Genomic DNA, 17,143 nt, shown 5'->3' on the forward strand with positions numbered 1-17,143 from the left:
TATAGTAAAAAAATGCTTAACTATTTGGAAATGAAACTCGATTGATTGAATTAATAAACACGTGTAATTGTTACAAAACTAACTTTTAAACGTTTGGAATATAACGATGATGATCACATTACAGATTGTTTTATTAGTTGCGGCGGCAACATGTTTGTAAAATTATGTTTTATTAATTTTGTTAATGTTATAAAAATTTATGCTGTGTGTTCACGGCATTAAAGAATATAGCCACCCCCTCTCTTCCCGTGGGTGTCGTAAGAGGCGACTAAGGGATAACACAGTTCCACTACTACCTCGGAACTAAAAAGCCGACCGATGGCGGGATAACCATTCAACTGCTGGCTTTGAAATACACAGGTCGAAGACGGTCAGCAGCGTTTTCGGTGCGACAAAGCCAGCCCTGCGGTCACCAACCCGTCAGCCCAGCGTGGTGACTATGGGCAAAACACATGAGTTCACGCCATTTTTGGCGTGAACTTTTGGAGGCCTAAGTCCAGTAGTGGACTGCGAAAGGCTGATGTGATAAAAATGTACGTTGTTGTCATCTTTTCTAAATAAAGTAATACTGGATTATTATAAATGCGAAAGTATTAAGATGGACGTTTATTCATTATTCCGATTAGAATCGATTCTATTTTCTTTTAATGCTAAAACTGTTGAGCAAATTGTATTGAAACTTAGTGTGTAGATGGCTTAAGATCTAAAATAACAGATGGGCATGGGTTTTCTTTTCTCCTGAAATTTCCACGGGATTAAAGTCACGTAATATAAAGCTAAAACTGCGAGGTGCAGTTAGTACATTAAAACGACGTAAAAGGGTCACTAAGTGGCCACTCTAGTACCCGTAGACTTTATTACTTTATCATACTTAAAGTCAAGATTTAATAAAAGAATAATTGTGGAATTTTTGTTATTTTTTCGTACTAGACGATTATGAACAATATTTTGAAGTCTTGGAAATTTACAATATTATCATTACTAGCTGACTCGGCAAACGTTGTCTTGTCGCTAAACGCTATATAAAAATAGGGGTTGGTGGTAGAAGGGTGAAAATTTAGGGTTGTATGTATTTTTCAACGCCAAATTATAATCAAATTAAAAATAAATAATTTATCTAAAAATTGAAAAAAAAAATTAGGGGTGGACTACCCTTAACATTTAGGGGGATGAAAAATAGATGTTGTTCAATCCTCAGATCTACCCAATATACACACAAAATTTCATGAGAATCGGTAAAGCCGTTTCGGAGGAGTTTAACTACAAACACCGCGACAAGAGAATTTTATACATTAGATTGTATTTGAGTCGTGTCCGTACAAACACTTCTTCATAGGATGAGGCATGTTATCAAAAAGGAAGTTTAAATTTAAAATTACCCAGTTTTAGTTTCTTAAACATTCGAAACTAATCGATTTGTGATGTTTTAACTAACTCAAAACCATCATTCCTATTTTTAAATTCTGATTTTGTATCGCATCTTCCTTTTAAGAGCCATTTCACAATTTTACGCTCTGCAAGTTTAGGTAAATTTGGTCGCATCGCGCGAGTCGTACGAGCCGCGCGATCTTTGTGCTAGTACGTATAGTGTGACAACCAAAAGACCATCGTGATCATTTTCTGATGTATAATAAAAATTATAACTATGGTATAAAATGTTTTTTACATAATTAATTTGTTAAAAATTTCAAGTATGTTATATAACAACAGTCAATAAATTTAAAATAAAATAAAAAAAAACAATTTTATGAAACAATTTTTTTAAATTGATTTAGTTTTTTCAGTTTACGAATGAATCTAATATTTACGATATGAATAAAAAAGCATTTAATGACATCGACACCGACAAACATATTAATTAACAAATAACAAGACAAACAGATTGAAATGCCTATTTGTATTGATAGTGTGAGAAAAGAAAATTAAATTATACATTTGTTTACAGAAATTATCATTATATTATTATTTTACAGTCATTTTCGTAATATGTTTATTTTATTTATATTTTATTATGAAAGTATCAAATGCGTTTTATCCGCTATAACAACAGGCGCTTGGCGCGTGTGAGCGAAAGAGACGGCTGCGCAGAATTTGGCGTGGACCTTACCTCTAAGAGCGCTAGCGCTCGACTGATTTACCGGGCTTGATGCGTGGCAATATATACTATCTTTTTATTATTTAATATAAAATGTATTAAAAATAATTACATCTTTTAATTATTTTTTTTGTATTCCTTAATGATGTAAGTTTACTTTGATGAAGATAGTTCGTTAAAATTTCTTAGTTTTCTAAGAGAAATATCGCTTTTAAAATTGTACTTATTTGGAAAATATTCGTAACTTTAATTTTTTTTTATCGTTTAATAGAGATACAAATGGAATAAAAATCTATGATAGTGGACAACAAAATTATATTCCACATATTATGATATTTTTTTAAAATGGTTTCAACGTAGAGGTTATTGAAAAGTAAGACTTCAAAGTATACATTGCGACCGTTTAACCAGGGAGGAGGCTGATGAAAAGGTTAATAATTTTATACACATAATATAAATCAAAATTCTGATCTGACTATGGACTACAACAAAGGTTGCTCTATTATATTTCAAGAATATCAAATTACATTATTGCATCCAACACTGAGATTGACGACGTCAAAATATTACAATTTCGCGGATTGTTACCGATTTTTGTGAAATGGCTCTTAATAAACCCGGCTGGGTCACATACTCGTATATGATAATATAATTATATATAAATACAATACAAATACAAATACTCCTTATTGTACACTATCAGAGAAAAATTTTACACCGTAAAAGAAAATATAGACATGTACAAAAGGCGGTCTTATCGCTAAAAGAGCGATCTCTTCCAGACAACCTCTAGCATGAAAAGGACATGACTAAAGAATTAGACGGCATGGAGGTGTACATACATAATATATACATATAATACGTAAATATACATACACATATATACACATATACATACACACATACATATATATATACATATACATATACATACACATGTACCTTTATTTTCATTCGCTGGTGGATCAGGCAAATTTTTGTAATATATAAGTTTTCAGGTTTGTTTTTACTACATTGACTGGCATTAGAACGCGAAATTATTTCGTGGAATTTTAATACTCTGAAGGAGTACTATTTATATGATATGATAAAATGTATCTTCACGGACATTCCAAAATAAATTTTCCAAGTCTTGCCCTCCCCTCGTTACAATATAAAATGTGTTAATTTTGATGTAATGTGTTGGTCATCTACAACGATATACTGAGTTGTACTTAACTAAAAAAAAAATATGTCTCTATAGTATAATAAAAAAAACGCCTCTCATTGTTGTCATGACCTAATAATTATTTTTCATTACAGATTCCAGTCGCGTCAGCAGAAGGCCACTGTATATGGTATGGTGTGTGTTCGAACGCTACACAGAAATCGCTAAATTGCTATTACGATGGTCCAGCTAAGCCTCTAGATGAAAGCGCAAGGGTAAGTAAACTAGGTTTACTATCATTGTAATGCGTAACAATATTTTTTTTTATTAGTTAGTATTTATTTTTGACTTTTTTTATTTCTTATTTTTTTAATTCTGAAGGTTGAAAGGTCGAAGGTCGAAGGTGTCGATAAAAGTTCAGGTTGTTAAGCATTAAGTAGTGACAAATAGGGACATAGAAACGAATAAAGGGTTTTAATTATTTCTGTCACGTGAAAAAAAAAAATAACAGAATTTAATAGACGTACAACATAATTATGATTTAGTAATTAATTTCTCAGAAATTAAATTTAAATTCTGTATTGTAGACTTATTATAAATCCAAATTCACGTAATATAAAACAGTCCAGAATCCACAATTTAGTTTTTTGTATTGCCGATGTTGAATTGAAAACCTATATTAGAAATTCATAATTACTGTTTTTTGTTCGTCAGCTTCTAAAACAACGAGGCAACCTTTATTTATATTTCAGTTAATATCGTGCGATCGCGTCATGAGGTGAATAATAAAACTGAAAATATATAATCTCCTTGTAATATGTGAATGGTGATTGATATTTGAATACGGATAAAAATAACATTTTAAGTATTATTAAACCATTCATTTACAATTGTTTCATTAAAAATTGTAAGAAATGTAATAATAACCATTCACTAATATTAAAATACCTGTAAATAAAAATAAAATTTGTTAATTAGTATAATACTCTAAAAAACGCATGCAGAAGATGTTCGATTTTAATATTGTAAAGATCCTTAAACTTAACATGTACAAATCGCAGTGACTGGATATTGGATAATTCTCGTAATGTCGACTCTATAGATTTTTATGTTTACGTTTGAAGATTGAATTAATAAATATGTAACTTGTGACGTCATAGCACTTGTAAGATAACGTTAAGTCCTGATCCGATACTACCTCTTGACATAATAAAAAGCTACAAAAAATATTACGAAGAGTCGAAAGAGGTTTTACTTGTTTGTGTCGTCGCAATTGTACTTCAATCGTTATTATCTTTATGTCAATTATGTCCCTAGATATTGCGGAATCAATATATGTTTGTGATAATTTTGCCGGCTAAAAGTAATTAGCCATTTACCTTTTTAAATATATTTAAAACTTATTAATGTAGAAATTCGTTTAAAAGAATACAAAAAGAGATTAAAATTGATTCCAGAAATCAAAGAAGAACTAAAACTTGAACTAAATGAACTGCTCGTATCTGATTGTTACGAAAAAGAATATCAGTTCGTTTATTGTGTCTGAAACTATCACTCTAATTTCAAAAGTAATCTAATATTGAAATTTATTTTATACAGCTGAATTTGTGAGCGTTTTCTTCTATTTAAATATTTGGGTATAACCTCAATATGTATATAACCTTGAATCAAAAACGTAATTGAGCTAGGACTTTAAGATAAAGACTAAAACTATTCAAGGCCAGTGTTCTTGAAATCCTTTAAAGCAAAAAAAAATCGTGCAGGTTTGCCTTTGGTCTCAATTCAAGTACCATATCTTTGAATCGCAAGTTTTGACATTTTTTTTCTGCTTTAATTTATAACCTAAAATAATTATCATGACCTTTGTCTATAGATGATAATATTCTAAATTATATTCAGTTTCAAGTCCCTGGTGAGCTATTATATATATTGTAACTAACTTGAAGTATGCGAAACTTCTTTTGTCTGACCTTAAACATTGGTCTATAGTGGTAGAGGGCATATAGGCAGTACTTAACATTTGTAATGTAATAAATTTTTGCGGGGCTCTTAGCGTAGAAGAAACTTTTTATATTTAACTTTTTATAAGAATTACGAAATATGTAGTGAAAGACTCTTTAGACACAAGACAAACAACAAAATTTAATCTTTCAGTTCTTGTGCCATTCTGAGATAATTTTGCCGTCAAGGACAATACAATAAGAATTTTAATAAAGCATTTAAACTGTCCTGTTAATGTCCTAAACTTTTTTTTCACCTTTCAAGGTCGATTCTGTAGGGTAAAAAGTGGGTCAAACGCGAGGTTAGTTCGCCTGTTATTCTATATTTAGCATTTGCATGCGATTGTGACGCTAAACGAAGCCTACATTAAAATGGACATTGGGAACTCGAGCTGATGGTGAATGAATGAAAAATATAATAATATAATAAAAACCAGTTTTGTTTTTGACGTTAGCTTATTTTTTAGATAATCGTGAAAAAGTCTCAAGAGCATCAATAATCCTCTGCACTATAATGCAATGATATAAAATCAAATATTTCGCAAAACGATCGATATCCAAAAAACCAAAGACCGCAGAACATTGGGGTACCAAAAGATTTGTGGTATCCCAAAAACGAATGAAGGCGCTACCTATTTTATAACTTTGATAAACCAATATCGAGCTAAGTTAATTAATAAACAATGTTTAATTAAGTAAATTAATAATTAATGTTTTTGTTGTGCAAAATAAGGTATGCCAGCAAAATGGAAATGGAAAAATGCCTTATGACATTAATAATGAAATCCAACTCATTATCCTGCTTCTGTTTGACATAAATGTTTTGGAATATATTTATGCACGTCGTCGTATGTCTCATGATGGTTCTTTCATTGTCGAGTATGAGATGACTAGTAATTAATCTTAATAGCGTCTGAGTATTAAAAAGTGTGAACATTAAACGAAACTGGCTTTTTCAAAAAAAAAAAAAATAATTATATTTTATTGAATTCATCAATCCACCTCTTTTATAGGTTTTTTTTTTGTTGAAGGTCAAATGAAGTTGAAGAAAATTAATGATTGATAAACATAATACTCTTGTTTAGCAAAAACTATCTTGTATTAAATTTTGTTTCTAGAATATTCTCACGATGTCCTCAACCATACGTCATGGTCAAAGAAAGTGGGCCAACGGTTGTCGTCATTTCCCTTAGGAAATAGCGTGCCTTAACATATTGGTACGCTACTTAATACATAACTAAAGACAATCAACCACTTTCCTATAAAAAATACTAAACGTAGCTTGATATTATTTGAAGAAACGAATTTTTATAACAATATATAAGACTGACTATTGCCACTGAATTTTGTTTATTTGTTATCTGTTTCAAGGCTTTTTTATTATTATGAAGTTTGTGTTTTTGAAGAACTCGTTGTAGCTAAAGTAATAATGTTAGCATTGAGTTGAAAAAATAGAATAGGATACTGTTCTAAAGTATCCAATTAAAAACAGAAATCTAAACGTAAATGAATAATTTCAAGTATTAAATTAGAAGTGATAAAAAGTTAGAACGTAGAGATTATAAAAAACCAATGCATTTAAAATGATTGTATACTGTGATGTGTCATATTAAACTGACTCAGACTCTCAGATAACAGGGTTAAGCGTATATTGACATGATCATTAGTACCTAATGTTTATAAATTCTTATCTATACATCTATACAATTAAGTAAAATTGGAGTGTCTGTTTGTAATATTAAAATAACCGCTTTTTACTAAATGCATATGGATGTATACACGATACATCTACCAAAATAACATTTTTTACAATTTTCGTCCGTCTGTCTGTCTGTTTGTTACGGATAATCTCTGAAATCACTATAGACCGATTTTCACGGCACTTTCACTGGCAGATAGCTGATATAGTAAGGAGTTACTTAGACTACTTTTATTTTAGGAATTTATTTATTTTATAACTCTGTAAACTGAACTTTTTTGTTAAATTCCACGCAGACGAAGTCGAGGGCACAGCTAGTCTGTAGTAAATAATAAACAATAATTTATAAAGTAATTGTTTATGAGGAAATTGACGACACATATAAGGAAACATGACTTTTGCAAAAACTTGTTTTTGGTTTCCCTAGGATTTTAATTTTATAGGCTTTTGATGTGTCTCAATGGCAGTATATGTTCTTGAAAATGTACAATTTATTTAGGACTATAGCGGGAGTATTTTTGAAAATTATAGTAATTCTGTCAATACATTTAAATGTTCGGGGATGATCGGTCTAAAAATCATGTGTTTGTCCCAAAAGCTCAAACAATGCCAATCGTTTGTATGGCCTATATACATACATAATTATGGATTCTAACATTTATCATGTGGATGTGGCCAAAATCCAGTTGCTGTGAACACTACGCTAACTTATATATATATTCAAAAAACGAATAGTACCTAGTACATATGTACTTTTCGCTATACAAATACTTTTTCTACTCATAATTTTGTTTTTGAATTTTACTACGAACGAACGTGGGCGCATTGCCAACGTACGTTCGTAATGCACCGCGTAAATGATAATGAATTTAAAACTTTAAACCTCAAAGATTAAAGTTCAAATTTATTTAAATTTAAATTTTAATGTTTACAGCGATAGTTTAGTTACATCCAAAGAAGTTCCATTGTTTATCACTGTGGTTAAAGATATAAAAATATCGTACTTAATCGTATTAATGTATACATACCACATAAATCTATACAATGCTTTACTTGTAATAAGTTTTTAAAACATTTCAATTGTATGTATTTTTATCGACTTCAAAAAAGGAAGAGGTTGTCAATTCTACTGTTTTTTCTTTTTTTTGTGTGTTAATTCATAACTTTTTACTGGGTGAACCGATTTCGATGTTTTTTTTTTAAATCGAAAAATGGTGCTTCTCATGTTCTCGTAGTCCGATTTAATTTTGATTGATATTTGACAAGTATTTTTTGAGTTATCTCTGACAATGCGTATTTACTTGACTATTTTTTCGTCTACGTCGTCTACCTGTCGATATAATTGAAGTCGATTTTTTTTTAGTTTGCGAGCAAACACAATTAGGTAACATACTTATAGTGAATTCTTCGCCAACTGCAGTAGAGCGTTGCGGTTAAGCTTGAACAATTTTTACCTATGCTTTTGCAGAAAAGTGGAATGTTTATATACTGTTTCAAAACAAATTGTAAATATATTATAGTATGTTAATTATATTGTAATATGTTAATTTATATGTTTAAGATTGTAGTTTAGTTGCTTATGTGCTAGGTTTTAATATTGAACTGTAACTGCAACCAGCGGAATATAATCAGTTATATTATGCGTTCCTCCATCCGAAAAAAATATAATAATATTTTGTGAATTGTTAATTGATTGTTATAATTATTAATTAATTAAATCATCGGATAGCTTTCACCCTCAGACTGCGTACGTCTTTATTATAATAAATTCAGATCGAGGAAAATTCTTTGACATTTTTCCTCGCGTTCACGCCTACATTTGTGTATAAATTAAACTCTTTATCAGTCCTACACGAATAATTCAATACATTCGGCTTACGTAAAATGTTCATGCGTTAAACAATTCAGCATCGCTTTATCGATTTTCAATATTTCTTTTACTAAATTGGTAAAAGCGCCTGGTCGTTGAACCCAATCTCCTAATTGATGCGGAGTTCAGGTTGAGTGGTCACGGTTACTTAAAATGCTCTTTTTGCGTAGCACTACAAATGTATAACTATGTAAACCATTGCGTGAGCGAGTCGATTGACGGTCGCCTTTTGGTCCCCACATGGCAAAGTTGATGGCGCCAATGACGTTATAATTGTCTTCAATAATGTTCACTTAACAAAATTAATTGAACCGAATATGATTCAACGAGGCGGCTGCTCTTATCAAAGTCTATGAGGGTTCTTAATCATACTGATACATTTTGATCAGACATTATTGACCATTTAATGTTTCCACTTTTATCGATTTGGTTAAATTGTTCTTAGAGTATGGATTCTATATACAATGTTTGGCAGTCGTAAAAATTAGAGATGACTGCAGAATATCTGCATTATATGTAGAAACATACGAACAGTCAGGTCCGTGAAATAGAGTTTTTGAAAGAGAGTAGTTGTATTTAACAAAAAACAGGGTGTCCCGAAACTTTTGCACTGTATGTTATCAGCACACATCTGTATCATAATGGATTTCACAAATTTATAATGATTATGATAAAGTGGAGTATTAACGTCTGAAATTCCTCTCTCATTTTTTGGGCACACTGGGCAAGCGCCCAAGACTACCGATTAAGATTCCTTATTTTTTGTCAAATCTCCGTCCGATAACCGGTATTGCAGGTATATGTCTATATGGCCCTGTGTTCCATTATACCAAAGTGTCCAGAGCTCTTAATGGGTTAAATGCGGCCTTGAAAATATGTTTTTAAGTAGCAAATTTAAGTCTCCATATTATGTTAATGTTATTTTAAAAGGTGTATGTTTTTTGTTAATCTATATAGAAATATATAAAAGTAACGAAGTTTGGTTAAATTTAGTTTGTACTACATTGCGTTTTGTTTACATTGACGTTTATGTCTACGAATAAATGTGACGTCATTGAAGCGTTGAGACGGATGTTTGCGGCGATACGCCATTTTGTATGGAAGTTTTGTTTACGTGTGTATAGTGCTTTACAATTACATAAACATACTAGCGATCCGCTTCGATTGGTACCGTCGTAATAATTTTATTTACATCTTTTTTACATACGCGTATCTATATTGCACTAAAGACGAGTCTAGAGCTACAAAGTCTTATGTCCCAAACTTCAAGTGCAACAACGATACATTGTTGTCCAATAAATGTATATACGTAATGTACACACATATATGTTAATATCTATAATTAAATGTTTATATCGACGGTATCCTAGCAGGTACTTTTAGATTATCAAATAGTCATCGTTCTGGCTACTGAAATACTCAGCTGTGTCTATTAAATTAACACTTAATCAGACTATGTAGTAAAAAAGACAATAGAAATAATAAAACAATTATATTTTCAGAATAAATTAGACTTACACAAAAAAATAAAAAAATAAATAACTCCGTAATCTGCAGAGTTTATCAAACAATACGTACTTAATAGGTAACGAAGTCTGAAACTTCGAAAAAAATGGTACATGGGAATCCTCTTATTTAAACTATTTGAAAGAAGACTAAGTATTTAGTTACATGGTAATAATTATATTTAAAATTAATTAAAAATATTATGTACACTAATGAAGTCTTCTTAATTGGCAAACTCTTTTGAAAAAAAAAACACAATATAATATTTGTATTATTATTAAAAACATTTTATTAATTGTTGTAAGTCAGGATTATTGTAGTAGATTTGATTTATATATATTGTTTTAAAAGTTCTACTACGATCTCCGGGTTTCTGTAGCCTTTTAGCGAAATAGGGCTCTTAAAACTTTCATGCAACTTTTACATAAAACATGTTGCTATATACATATATACCGGTAGCTTATAGTCGTGCTTCACCTTGTTAGTTGTTAGTTCAAATATATGTTTATAAAATTACTTACATAACACGCGAAATTATAATTTTTTGCTTTATATAGTTGTAAATAGGATATTGTCTTTCATTATTTTGTGTATTATAGAGTATCATTATTGCTTGCGTAGTTAAACGTTATAAATAATTATGTAAACGAAATTGCAAAATAATAGTATCAAATTAAAATTATCTTTACATCGAAAGGTATTTGTGTCATGATAGCAGCCTTTATTCAGTGTTGTCATTATGAATGAATTTATGATGATATGACGGTAACAACCGATGGTACTGATTATGCGATGGTAACTATTTGGCTATTAAAATGAACACTAACGTATTTATAAATGCAAAATTTTTTTTAATGAAAAAACTATCTTATGATTACAAAAAATACGCAATATACCTAGACAAGAAGTACGCAGTCATATTATCTTTAATGTTTAAGGTCACTATTCCGGTAATCAGTAATTAATGTGCAAGATAAACTACAATTTTGGCTTTTTATTATTTCGTAGATAAAGTTTGATGGTGAAGCAGAAAAATACATATACAGAGTACAGTAAATATGAGTGTGTATAGAGTAGTCGCATTCCACTTATTGCATTCCATAATGATCAATGCAACAAGAAATTCCAAAAATGCAAACACAAGCTTTAACATAAATTTAATATTATATTATATTCAAAATTGCTTGTGCTTGTATTTACAAAAAAAACTACTTTTTTTAATCAAATCTAGCTGTGTATTTTTTTTTTGTAATAAAACTAATTAAAGTCGTAATAGGCTTGTTTGCTTTCTTGAATAACGTATGATTTAAGTTTTATGATTCATAAAGATGATCATTATTATAATTATGTGATTAAGGTATTTGTTTTTTTTTTTGCAAATTTTTGTTAATATTTAACGACGCGTTAGCGCAACGGTCAAAGCACCGCCACTGGTTTGTGGCTGTTGCGCTGTCGGATGCGGGTTCAATCCCGCACGTGGCAGGTATTTGTATTGCTTATACAGATGTTTCCGTGGTCTGGGCGTTTGTGCTTGTGTATTGTGTTTCCGGATCCCCAACACGGGAGAAAATCCAACTGCGGGCCGTTGAGTTTGAAGCGTTTATTTATTTCCTTAAAATTGTTTCTGCATATCTATTTTCTATACTAGTAGGTAATATTGTAGTCAATGTCCAGTCATTATTATTTTTTCTTTATAAGTATGTGACTTTAGCTTAGTTTTATTTTATCACTGGCTACCCGGGCAGACTTCATTCTGTCAAAAGTTAATAGATTTTTATTAATATGGATTTTTTTTTACTATTAAAACCTTCCGTGGGCCTTAAAGAACACACAATAAAATAAATTAGCCGAGCCATTCTGAAGTTATGCGCTTAGCAACGTTCATTTTATTTATTATACTTCAATTATTAATACTTTTTTCTAGGATAGTGTCAGATTGTGTATTATAGTGCAATGGACGAGTTCATGGTTGATTAACTTCATAAAAATCATCTCTTACAGAAAACTCAGCTTAAATTTTTTTTGCGTTACATAATTATTTTCTTTTTACACAATTCTTTGTGAAATGGAGGTGCAATCATCTATTTGTTATCGATCGTTATTTATGACTTATTGTTCACGCGATTACCGTTTAAGCTTGACGGTTTATTCACGTCACTGACCGCACATACCGATATTATATAAATGTTATTCCTATTACTAATAATTTTCATGGAATATACTTACGTACTTCCGATATTAAATACAATTAGTCTGGATAATGTTTCAAAATTATTATTGTATTGTAAAGGTGCGTCTAATGTATGTAATTTCTACTACATTCTATGGTCATAGGATCTGTTTATATAATTGTGTTTGCTCGCAAACGAAACAAAAAAAAAACGTAAATGTACAAGTAATACAATGTCGGCACACGAAGAAAAAGGCAAGCATATACGCATTATCAAAGATTACTCAAAAAGTAGTCATCAGATCTCGATCAATTTTAAAAGGGACCACTTTCGGTTAAACCAAGAATCATTGTAGTTGTTACACCCAGTCAAAAGTTCTGATGTAACATACGTTAAAACAAATACAATCTAATTGAGAACCTCCTTTTTTGGAATTCGGTTAAAAAGTAGAAGCAGTGAGGTTAAAGATAAATGGTCTGTTATTTCCTCGGTGAAACAATATCAAGATATCTAGTAGACAGGAAATTTCTGGATCAGCTTCAATTAAAACAATTATGTTGCGATATCTAACTTGTCAAACAAATAGCCAACAAACACGCTATATCGACTAGACTTATTGACTCTTGGTTAGCAACATGGCCATGACGTATGGCTCGTAGACGTGTTTTAAATTGTAAATGTTTGTGTGTATGAATTGTTGATACCACCAAATTTCTTTTTAAAATTTTCCCCACACGCGCAATACACATGATTTCTACGTATTTTGGAATAAGGATAAATATACGAAAATTAACATGGATGTTTTTGTGTAACAGTCTGATATTAAAAATAAAAGATGGCGGATTTGTAGTGTATCATTTTTGGAGTTCTAATATCACGTTAGTCATTTTGGTGTTTTTGGCATTTTGACGCTATATGCAAAACGAAAGATGATCTCAAATCTAAGTAGACAAAATTATGTCCAATAAAAGCTTGTAAAATAAAGTATAAAGTTATAATGAATATTTCTGTGTCTATGTGTATATAAATGTATACAGTTTTATTGATCTTCTAAAAAGTTGATAATTTTGACCATGGGCGTACCCACAGTGGGGCAAGTTGGGGCGTTTGTCCCATCCTGACTCGTAGTTATTAAGGAATTTTAAGATTAATAATTTAAATTTTCTGTTTTGCCTTTTGATAACCCTACTCTTTTTATTGTAAAATCTCCTCTACCCCAAGGTTGTCTGGAAGAAATCGCTTACCTAGCGATAAGACCGCCTTTGTGATAATATTGTTTTGCAAACGTTATTTTTAAAGATGTATGCTATGTTAGCTTGTAATATGCACAATAAAGTATATTTCTTCTTCTTCTTCTTCTTCTTAAATAAAACGTCCGCATGATATTAAAATAGTTTAGATATTGAAGGTAAATAAAAATGAATTTTAAATTTTCTACTATGTACCTACTTATTCACACACCTGTACAACATTTTGGTTACGCCCATGATTTTGACATACTTAGTGTTAAAACTTCAATGACAAGATATAGTTAGATATACGATATTAAATAAAATAGTAAAGTACAAGAAATAGCTAAGTTAGAGATTCTAACGCGTCGACGACTATAAAAGGTTTCCAATTGACTTTGTACGCTTTCTATCTGACTCATCTCGGCTCTCAGCTGAAGTGTGTGTTTAAGTAAGAACATATGAGTGTACCATCGTTTGGAGTGTATAAAATTACCAGCGTAGCGAATTGTACGCGATTAATTGCACTCGAGTTGTGACGCTAGTGTTGCAAGGAAAAGGAGGGAATGACGAAAGTTGCACGACAGGTTTGACACGAATAGCGTTGACCAATAATTATACGAAAATATGATGAGTATCAACTCATGACCTTGTTCTTGGGTCTTACTTCATGCCATAAAGAGACCCAAAAGTCGTTACTGCGCAGGTTAAAGGCCAGCGTTCAATATTCGTGCTGATGATAATACTAGAATTGTTACGCTAGTATAGCAAGTAAAAGTAGAGCATAACGAAAATTCCATGAGTGACTGTTTTGATCGTCGGGTGGTTCGCCGAATCATTGAAGTACAATGTGATTCCTAAGCTCCCGTGCCTTACAATTATACCCTCAAAGAGATCAAAAATTCGTTTCTGTGTTATTAAGGTCTGCGTCCAAGTTCCACGCCGACTAGAACATTTTAAAAGTCACCATTCGCAATATCATTGGCTGTTTTAATCACGCCACTACACACGTGTCACAAACTTTATCTTTTCACATTCGTCTTCTACAACATTGTTATACAATTAAACAATTATTATACTTATTCAATTGTAAAACAAATTAAAACGGTTATCTTTTGTAAATAAGGACTAAAATTGCGTAATTGATTTTTTATCTATGCAGGTCGTTTTTAATAAATATTATGATATTTTATTTAAAATGTAAGTTAAATGAAATAAGTTGACCTTATTATGAGATAACCAGCTACACCTGTGCGAATAATTCGCATTGATTAAGTATAATAATTATCCCACCAAAAACATTTTCATGTAAAATGTTGCCAAGACGAGATCATATGGCTCGCACTGTCAAAAAGTTATCAGATCTCTTGAAGAGCCAAGCTTCTAACTCTACACGCCCTAACTCTACAAGCCCTAACTTCACAAACTCTACACCTTAGTCAAAATATGTGGCTTGGTCGTTTCGTTACTACCGGCTGCCGATGTTGTAAATGACGACTTTCCTGTCTCATTTATATAAATATATTTTCTCTTTTTATTTTTATTTGTATTATATGTATATCAATTATTCTTCTTCTTTTTATTTTTTCTTTGATAGAACTATTGTATAACAGAAAAGTAATAAACAGTGAATAAATTTTTCACCTTAAGCCCACGTGACGGTAGCGAAACGGCCAAGCCACATATTTTGACTAAGGTGTAGAGTTTGTGAAGTTAGGGCTTGTAGAGTTAGGGCGTGTAGAGTTAGAAGCTTGGCTCTTCAAGAGATCTGATAACTTTTTGACAGTGCGAGCCATATGATCTCGTCTTGGCAACATTTTACATGAAAATGTTTTTGGTGGGATTTCACTTCTTTTTGTAAGTTGCTTATGACAATATTATAGTTGCATTTTACCTCCGACACATTTTATACCATAAATATCATCCAATCTTCACCATATTCGGTTTAAGCACGCTGTTTTTGATTTTATGTTGAACTGATATGTAAACGGTGATCTCCGCCAAAACTTAAATACCAAAATTACAAAATGTAAATTTTCGACATAAACTAATAACCGATTTTTATTTTTTTATGTATTTTATTATTATTATTAATAACAAGAAGTCCCTATATCAATTTTCAGACCTCTAGCATCAAAATTTGCGGAAGTCTCATACAAACTTCCATCTCCTAGTTTAAGGGGTTGGGGGGTAAAAGTTCCAAGTTTTAGAATTTTTTTGTTGTTTGTGTACTAATACTAGCTTACATACCAAATTTCAGCTTTCTGGGACTTCAGGAAGTACTCTATGAATTTTGATGATCATCAGTGAGTGACGAAATCGGGGTTTTTTACATATCAATAAAATCTAAAGTATAAGAGCTATGCAATTGAAACTTTATATGTTTAATAAGTTCACTATTGACATCATATCTCCAGAATTTTGTTTATCTAGTATAATCCAAACCCAAGTTATGAGGGTTCAAAAAAACGACGAAGCACTTCGAGAAAAGATAGGTAGTGCTTTTCGTTATTTTTTTTTTTTTTTTTCGTCTTGGCGGGGGCACTACCGTGCCCCCAGATCACTTTACAAAATTACAAAAAAGTATTTATACGTGAGTTGATTTGAAATTGACCAAAAAATTTACCGACCGTCAATAATGTCGACGGTGTTTCAAAATAAAGCCGTCAATAACAGCATTGCTGTATTGTGCCTCAATGTATATGTATGTATATAATTTTGATAATTAATTTACAAAAACAAAAGCAATCATTTTTTTTTTGTTGTTGATGCCGGAGTAATTGTGAGGTTTTTTTCTAAAAAGAGAGGTAAACCTCTTAAGCCTTAGCGTATTAATGATTTGAGGACGCGTTGGTGATTACAGCAAGTCGCAAATGCGCTTTGTCTCAATTTCGATACTAGTATACATAAAAGTTTTAGTGCAGGTCATTTAGATGGTTGGCTTGTTTGTGTCGTGTATTTCCGGACTCCCGACTCAGGATTCTCATCCTACTAAGGCCAGCGTTTATACTGACTATAAATAAAGCGATAAAGCTTGTTTGCTTGAAAGCGCTAATTTTGGAATTTGCTCTCCAATAATCAATGTTCTATTTTTTACACAGCGTGATACTTACGTCAGACATACAAACATATTAAATAATGTAATTGTACGGGTCAACGCACATTGAGCAATATGATTGTTTTGCTAATTAGTAACCTCTTTAATTTAGCTGATTTATTACGAAATTGTTATTTTTCTTATGCAGATTTCTAATGAAATTGATATTTGTTTGCTACGAATGACGTCAAATGACGTCTGTACTTCTGCCTATATATACTGAAAATAATCTTAATAAATTTAGTGTTAGATCGACTTTCATTGGGTTTGGTTTCCCTCATAACCTTCCCTCACATGTCGTCTCTCACTCAACCATAGACTGTACCATA

General features: G+C 31.2%; 1 protein-coding gene across 1 annotated transcript in view; it reads left to right on the plus strand.

The window, feature by feature from the left end:
• LOC123660338 (NPC intracellular cholesterol transporter 1) overlaps positions 1-17,143 on the plus strand; it is a 91,982-nt gene that overhangs the window by 24,678 nt on the left and 50,161 nt on the right. Inside the window, exon 2 of the mRNA XM_045595437.1 lies at positions 3,398-3,517. Within this exon, the coding sequence (XP_045451393.1) occupies positions 3,398-3,517 (120 nt within the window). The remainder of the gene's footprint in view (positions 1-3,397; positions 3,518-17,143) is intronic.

The sequence above is a fragment of the Melitaea cinxia genome, chromosome 15, assembly GCF_905220565.1.
Source record: "Melitaea cinxia chromosome 15, ilMelCinx1.1, whole genome shotgun sequence".
In the NCBI taxonomy this organism is placed as follows: Eukaryota; Metazoa; Arthropoda; class Insecta; order Lepidoptera; family Nymphalidae; genus Melitaea; species Melitaea cinxia.